Genomic DNA, 8,191 nt, shown 5'->3' with positions numbered 1-8,191 from the left:
TATATATGGAAGCTAATGTAACCCTGTATTTGCTAGATATAACAGTTACTGCCGTTACCTGATTTTCTGCTAAACTGAGTCCGGGTTCTTGATGATGGCATATATTATTTTTTATTATTATTGCACTTCCTCCTCTTGCTGTGTTAGCTGGATGAATGGTGTGGTAAAAGTGATATCCTCTAAATTTAATAAAGGATTCCTTTGTCAAATGGGTTTCAGATATTAAGCAAATATCTATTTTTTGCAATTCTAGGAATACTTGTAGGTCAGCGTGATGTTTCTGAATCCCATTAGCATTCCAAATTGCGATGCGGATGTCTTTACTTGCCATTTTTAGTTCTTGAGGCCACCGCCCTATTGTTTTCGAGTTTAAGTAATCTTTCAGAAAACGATTCAATAATCTTTTCCTGGTTGTCCAGCTTTGCTATAAGTTTCAATAGCAGTTCGTTGGTTGTAACGTCTTCTTTTTTTGTTTCTTTTTGAGTGGTTTGGTTTATGCTTTGAGCATAGGTCATTTCATCGTTGACTTCGTTGTACATTTTTGGTTGTTTATTTTGAGTCACTGTTTTTTGCTCTTTAGCCTGACTGATTTTATTTCTTCTCTCTTGGAATGTTTTCGCAACTACGCATCCTCTGTAGCTTGCTGGATGCGCTTCATTGCAATTCGCACATTTCGCTTTTGTTCCTTTGGGTTTTTTGCATTCTCCCGTGATGTGTTTTCCTGAGCATTTTACACACCTTGGTTCCCTTTTACAGAATTTTTGTGTGTGTCCATGTAATTGGCATCTCTTGCACTGTGGCACAAGATTTGCCTTTCTAAGAGGTTCTATTTTTACTTCGACTCCTAGAATTTGTTTAATTTCATAAATTGCTTTTATGTCCGTGTTATGTTGGAATGATAACATAAACAGTGGTAAAGGCTTCTTCTGGACAACTATTTCTCCATTGTTATTTTTATTTCGTTCTTTTTTCAGGATATTTGTGACGTCAGTACATTTAAGTCCATTTTTTATTAACTCTTCCACTATTTTGGTAGTTTTAGCTGTCGGTGGAAGCCCTCTTGCCATTACTTTAATGTCTCTGGTTTGCTTATCTTCATACGAGTGCCATTGTAATTTTAGGAATTCCAAGCACTCAGCAATTTTCGTAAAAGTTTTACGACATTCGGCGTTTAATTTGATTTGTCCATTGTTTAATGTTGTTGCTCTAAATAGTATATTATTTGTTTTCATTGTTTCATATAGCAAGTCAAAGTCTGTGACATTACTTACTATAATTGGAGGTGGTCTCGGCACTTTTATTTCTTTATTCAATTCTTGTGCTTTAATGGTTTTTGGTTGTTGTGGTGAAGCTTCAGGTGTATAGTTTGCTTTTCGTTTCTTATTTCTTTTAACTGTTATCCAGCCTACTTCTTTTTGCAATTCTTCCTCGTCTGTTTCATAGTTTACAGGCAATTTGTTTTCAGTGCACTGGTTCACTACGGGAATGCTAGTTGGATTGTATGTGTTTTGGTTTTTTATTAGGAGTTGTAGTGCATCTAATTGTTTTTGCATATTTGTTAGTGCAATTTCCAGATTCCGTCGGGCTGTTTTTTCGTTAATATACGCATTATAGAGAGCTTGCTCATTTTGCGTTCTCTTATGGTTTTCTTGACAAAAGATTTGATTCTGTTGTGCCAGATGAGCTTCACCTGACGTTGAGGATTGTGTTTCCATCTCATTTAGTCTCTGGTTCTCTCTATCAATCATTTTTATTTAATGAATAGTTTAATTCACGTTTTTACAAAAATTTCAGTACCGGTATTTGTTTCAGAACCGTTATAACGCCGCATTTGTGGTACAGATGATGCACCTCCGACCCTTAACAGCCCCCAAAATTTTACCTTTGTTACTTTATTGCAGTGACCATCGTTTTAAACACATTTTCACTAAACATTTAACGCGCAGTTTTAACACTGTTATTGTCGTCACGGTTTTTACTTATTTTTTAAAATCGCATTTGTGGCACAGGTAGTACACTTTCAAATTTATTACACTGACCGTCGCTCCAAACACGTCTTTACTCTACGAAGGTCGAACGACAACTGATGTTGTCATATGATATGTGATTAACGAGACCACCATTCATTATCAATCTCCGTAATATATTATTAATAGAATCCAGTGGAGGATACCCCTTGATGAAATAAATCTGAAGAAAATTGGTGTTGATATATCTCATGGTGTGGTAAAGAAATTTATTAGAGATTCTATCGTAACAGATGTCTTTACCTAAATAGAATATTGAAGCTTCACCCGATATCATCGCTGCTTTTTTATGGATGCAAACGTCAGTAATGAACGATTTTAAATCAACAACACCAGCGGACATTTTGGAATATAACAGTCTGTCATTGCCCGAGCTATTCTTGAAGATATCCAGTATCATAGGTTCAACGTGAATGGTTAAATTGGACTTGACGATGTCAGACTCATCGTAAACCACGGGTACATATTTTGCAGTAAAAAGGATGCCCTGACAGTAAGAAGTCATGACGAGAGATAAAACGAAATGTCCAAAAATCCAGAATGCCAAGCCCAGCCTGAATTTGTACCGATTAATGTGAATATCAGGAATTTGTAAGAATATTTTAAGTGATAGAATCGTTACTTCGCCAAAATGTCTATCGTAACTTATGTGAATGAACAAAGTCCATACGAAATTCATCAATATAATAGCAAATTTAGTGTGGGCACTGTACATTCCGAATATCCTTTCCCAATAACTCAGCTGAATTTTAGGAACTATCAGTACTGCCCTACTGATGAGGCAGATGTCGCTAGTTTCGAAGAAATCCGTGTGGTCCTCGGCGTTATATCCACCGAGAATAATTTCAACTGAGCCATTAGACAGCAGCTCGAATCCGTGATCTTCGAAGGTTCTGTTGTCAGTGGAGGTAGTACCACCGTAGCCGACTAATGGCATCAGTTTAATACCCAACAAATCGGCTATGTAGAAACTGAAATGCTACTCGATGCCCTGGAAGTTTTCGTCAGCATAAGGTGGAGTTATCTTGAAATAAATTCGGTTGGTTGAGTTTCTCCAGAGACTTGGATAAATTGGTACTGCAACAAAATGATGGGATTAGATATCTTCCAAATTAATAATAATAATAATATGTATATATATATATATATATATATATATATATATATATATATATATATATATATATATATATATATATATATATATATTATCATACAAATGTTTTAACGTTTTATAATATGTTGAGATATCACTTATAAACTGTGATACATTAATATGATATATTTCAAGAGCTTCACATCAATTGTTGATATTTGCCCTTCTTATCCGTATTAAAGAATCATGTATAATTATTAGGTTCTTGCATTTTGATCGGCTATATTTATTGGTGAACATGCGAATCATCAATGTAAACAACTTTTTGAAACTTATGGTCATGCTTCTCCGTCATATCACAATTGTCGGTTTTTGTTTCAACTATTTGAAAGTGATGATTGTGATTTTGCTATCAATGAAAAAGGACTGATCGGAGAACCAAAATAGTTTGAACACAATGAACTACAAGACTAGTATATTTTATAGATAAAAACCCATAAGAATGAACTGTTTAAACCGTTTCAACATTGTGGTTTCATTGCTTTTCAGGCTAAGAAGAAAATTGTTCTGTGGTATATTTTTACTGCGGATAAAAAAATTAATCTACTATGATAATTCTAAGCGCCAAAAGTGATGGATTAGTGCAGGAAGGGCATCCACATCGACACCCAAGCGAAATATTCATGGACATAAAGTACTTTTGTAAGGTATTGAGAAAGATAATGGGGCCAGTTAGGGACAATGAACATCTGGAGAACAAGATATAATCAGGAATTATATAATCTGTTTAAAGAACCTCCACTCTCAGAATTTATCAGACTACAACGGTTACAATAGGCAGGGCATGTGATAAGAATAGAAGACGAGAAGTTACCAAAAAGATATAGTTTTAGACAGTCGAATGCACGGAAAAAGGTCAGTGGGAAGACCTTGGAAACACTAGGAAGATGAAACTCTGAAAGATGCATGCGAGCTTCTGGCCGTCCGAGTGTAGAGGAGAGCGGCAGAAGATAGACAGGAGTGGAAGCTGAAGATAACGCTGTCACGCCATGGGAAGAGGAAAAAAATGTCTTTCTATGCATATCTTATGCATATATAAATGAAATTAATAAGCTATAACGTATTACGATCTGCTAAAACCAAATGAAACTGTTACTGCGGATATCTAACGACGTCAATTGAACAAATTGAACGACGTATTGTTTCAAAAAGGACCATCAATAGCAAGTAACAAACTCAAAGTCATCTTTTTGCATGGTAATGTTCACACCTTGTGATAATTACGAAATCGATCCATCCATGAATTACGATCACCATGTTGTCAAAAAGATGGGGAAAATTGATATAAAATTATCAAAAATATATTGATTAATATATATTGTACTATTTTTCTCATTAAAATCCTTTTTTAATTTTAAAAAATGGTCGGAATAAATGCAAGAACATAATATTTTCGAAATGAAATCGTAAATGACCTATTAACAATATGTGGCATAATTTTTTATACGCTTATGGCATAGAATTGTTTGACTAATTTATATTAAAGTAATATTACTAGATATTCAATACAAAAAAAGGACTATCAAATTATTTGTTTGGCTAACTCCGAGCTGAACTGTACTAATTCTTTTATATCAATACTAAGACGTTTATATGAGTTCTAGATGATTTATCATTAACTACTCCATTTATAGAACACGCAAAATATCACGTTTAGAAATGGTGAAAGGAGCACCAAAGACGGTACAGTGGACGCCCAAAAGAGGTTGTTATCAACGAAAACATTTAAAAAATCAACAAAATGATTTCGAATTACCATAAATTGAAATTCACTGAAATAGCAGACACTCTAAAGATATCAACTGAACGTGTACATCATATCATTCACAAATATTTGGGTATGAGAAAGCTCTGTGCTCCCTCCCACCCACTGTGTCGCGCGAGCCCACTTTTGACTATAAACAATGACGAGTTGATGATTAGGACCAGTGTTTGAAGATGATCAAGCATAACAAACCTGAATTTTTGCGTCGATATGTGACAGTGGATGAAACATGCCTCCATCATTTCACTCTGAAGTCCAATCGACAGTCATCTGAGCGGACTGCACACGGTGAACCCGCTCCAAACCGTGGGATTTACATGTAACAGTCAGCTGGCAAGGTTATGGCGTCTGTATTTTGGGATGCGCATGGAATAATATTCATTGACTACCTTGAAAAAGGAAGGACCATCAACAGCGATTATTACATAGCGTTATTGGACCATTTGAAGGACGAAATCGCCAAAAAACAGCCGCTTTTAAAGAAAGAGAAAGTACTGTTTCACTAAGACAATGCACCGTGCCACAGGTCAATGAAAACGATGGCAAAAATCCATGAATTGGGCTTCAAATTGCTTCCTCATCCACCGTATTCTCCATATATGGTCCCTAGCGACTATTTCCTGTTCTCAGATCTCAAAAGAATGCTCGCTGGGAAGAAATGTCTGTCGAATGAAGAGGTGATCGCCGAACTAAGGCCTATTTGAAAGCAAAGACAAATCGTACTACAAAAATGGTATCGAAAAGTTGGAAGATCGCTATAATCAGTGTATTACCCTTGAAGGAAATTATGTTAAAAAAAAAACAATTTTGCCAAAAAAATCTGTTTTACTATGGTAGACCGGGGACTTTTCATTTAACCTGTTAAATGTGAGTTATAACAATGAAGTGCATAGAGTGAAACGCCTACTATCATCCGATTTAATTAATGGAAGATATAAAATTTAGAGCAGGATTTAGAATAAAATATTTTACACGGGAAATCACTTATTGGAGTGATCTACATGTCAGATAAATAATAAGTAAATTAAAAGAATTTGTTTTAAACGCTACACATTACATAAATTATTTTAACAAAAATAGTAAAAATAATTACCATTCAAAATATTTGCATCAAGATCCAGGCAATAGCCCAAATAAAAAGGCTCGGTATCAGGCTTCTTCAAGTTCTCATATTTATAAGGATAAAACGTGTACACCTCCATTTCTTGAACCAACAAAACTTGACATATATATTTTTCAGCTAGCCTTTTGAAAAAACTTTTAACATCTATTTGTTGTATCGTCTCCACGAAAAAAATATACTTGCTTCTCGGGTGGAACTTTCTCCTTCCGACCTGTTCGTAGAACAATTCCATCTCTGACCACGTATCAAGTCTCAAAACAAAGACGTTTTCCTTCGGAAAAATCACGGCGCTCGTTCGCAGGTCGATACTAATCTGCGGCTTGACAAGGAAAGCATTCAAATTCACGTTCGTAGTTAAGGATTCGGTTATTTGCGGCTTATAGTTGCTTAGCAGCTTTCTAATACACTTCAGACGTAATTTATCTTCTTCATAGGCCGCTATTGTGGGATGATGTATCGATATTGCTTCTCTTCCTATAACGTTTACTGCCAGATAAACAGTGATAAATACTCCATTAATACTGTATAATAGCATTGTTAACTTGTATTATATTTTTAGTGATGTGGTGAGGCTGGTTCTTTCGGGTATATAGCAGAATTGTGTGATATTGTTCGCAATAAATACAATGCAATTACTGTGTGTAATATCACGAATGGCGTGTCTTAAATAGTTAGATGTGTTCTATACATAATTTATGTACCAATTATGATGCGAGATAAACAGTTCGTTTCGGTAATTGATGAAATTATTAATATTTTATTAGCATTAGAAGTATTTCGTTATTGTTGCATTTAATTTTTCTGATGTTTAATACACTTATGTTTTCCAAGATTAATACATTTGATAACAGGTTATTTAGCTCATGTTGGCGCATGACTACAACACATTGTACTTAAAATTAACACTAGATGGAAAGAATGTTCAACCAACGGCTTGGAAAATTTGTATTTTTTCTTGTTATTTAACATTTTATGGACAATTTCAAAGGTAGTCAAGAGGAAAATAATTACACTGTGTGACATAATGTTTCTAACACAAATAAGATTACGTGTTTTGGGGTAGATATATAAGTCTTTTGTTCATGACAGTTCATTAATATATATGAATATCAGGGAAAAGTATTTTCAGTTTTTCTTAATAAATGGCTTTCTCTTCATATATCTCCGGTAAATCCAATTCAACGAAGCCACATTATAGTGCATATATAAAGTAACAGCCCACATAATACGAAGGTGGTTCATCATATTTGATCGAGACAAATACTCTGACACGTTTATTTACTATTGAAAAAATTTACAAAAATGTATAGTTTTTCTAGGTATTTCCCCTTACTAGTTACGCATTTTGGTTCATCTTTTCTGAAGCTTTTTGATGCCGGTATCGAAGAATTCCTTGGGCAATTCGGACTGCCATATGCGCACGAACTCCTATAGCTCGTCATCGGTGTTGACTCTTTGATCTCCGAGGGCTTTATTCAGTGTCCAAATATGTGGTAGAAGCAGGGTGAGACGCGCGGTATGAGGGCGGGCGTTATCCTGGAGAAGAATCGCACTTCGTGCTGGAATTTTCCACCGTTTCAAGCGATAAGCGGGTTTCACTTGTGTTTTCAGAAGGTTAGAGTAGTAACCAGCATTAATGAAGTTGGGTGCGAAGGAAATCGACGTATAGCACCTCCTTCTTCCTCTACTCTTTAAACGACATCCTGCTTTCAGAAGGGTAATAGAATAACCCATGTCTTGTATGCATAGAAGATTCGTTAAAAACCCATCCCGCTCCATCTCGTATCGCGTATATAAACTTTCAATCGCATAAATTTTTGCTCGATATTTAACAGTTTAGAAACCCATCACGCCGTTATTTTGAGATAATGAAGATGTTTGTGATTGATAAACTCTACACCAGCAATAGTGATGTCGAGTTCAGCCGAAATGTCTCGAACATTCATTCTACGGTCATTCAAAATGAGCCCATTCCCGACGGTTTAGCGGCCATCCTTCAATGATTTGGCCCATTTAAACACGGCAGTCCTACTCAGATACTCACTACCGAACTTATTTCCCAAACGCAGAAAAATTTCCGTCTGTTTAACTGCCTTCCCACACTAAAAATCGAATGACAA

At 35.4% G+C, this 8,191-nt stretch overlaps 1 protein-coding gene across 1 annotated transcript; it reads right to left on the bottom strand.

Moving 5' to 3' along the window:
- Positions 1-2,984: 2,984 nt before the first annotated feature.
- Positions 2,985-6,669, bottom strand: LOC143201479 (uncharacterized). The gene is made up of 2 exons (XM_076412583.1): positions 6,042-6,669; positions 2,985-3,104 (listed from the first exon to the last, which is right to left on the bottom strand). The coding sequence occupies exons 1-2, from the start codon at positions 6,604-6,606 to the stop codon at positions 3,007-3,009; spliced, it is 663 nt and encodes a 220-aa protein (XP_076268698.1). The 5' UTR covers positions 6,607-6,669; the 3' UTR covers positions 2,985-3,006.
- Between the last annotated feature and the right edge of the window lie 1,522 nt (positions 6,670-8,191).

This window comes from Rhynchophorus ferrugineus, unplaced genomic scaffold (genome assembly GCF_030347505.1).
Source record: "Rhynchophorus ferrugineus isolate W39M unplaced genomic scaffold, kcgeb_rfMv2 rfM8, whole genome shotgun sequence".
Classification (NCBI taxonomy): Eukaryota; Metazoa; Arthropoda; class Insecta; order Coleoptera; family Curculionidae; genus Rhynchophorus; species Rhynchophorus ferrugineus.
This window is presented reverse-complemented; position numbering and strand designations above follow the sequence as displayed.

Excerpts from the sequence above, each read along its gene's own strand:
- LOC143201479 (XM_076412583.1), bottom strand. The coding sequence starts at position 6,606 with ATGCTATTATACAGTATTAATGGAGTATTTATCACTGTTTATCTGGCA. Across the intron at positions 3,105-6,041 it reads TGATGCAAATATTTTGAATG|TACCAATTTATCCAAGTCTC; the intron begins GTAATTATTTTT and ends ATTTTGTTGCAG.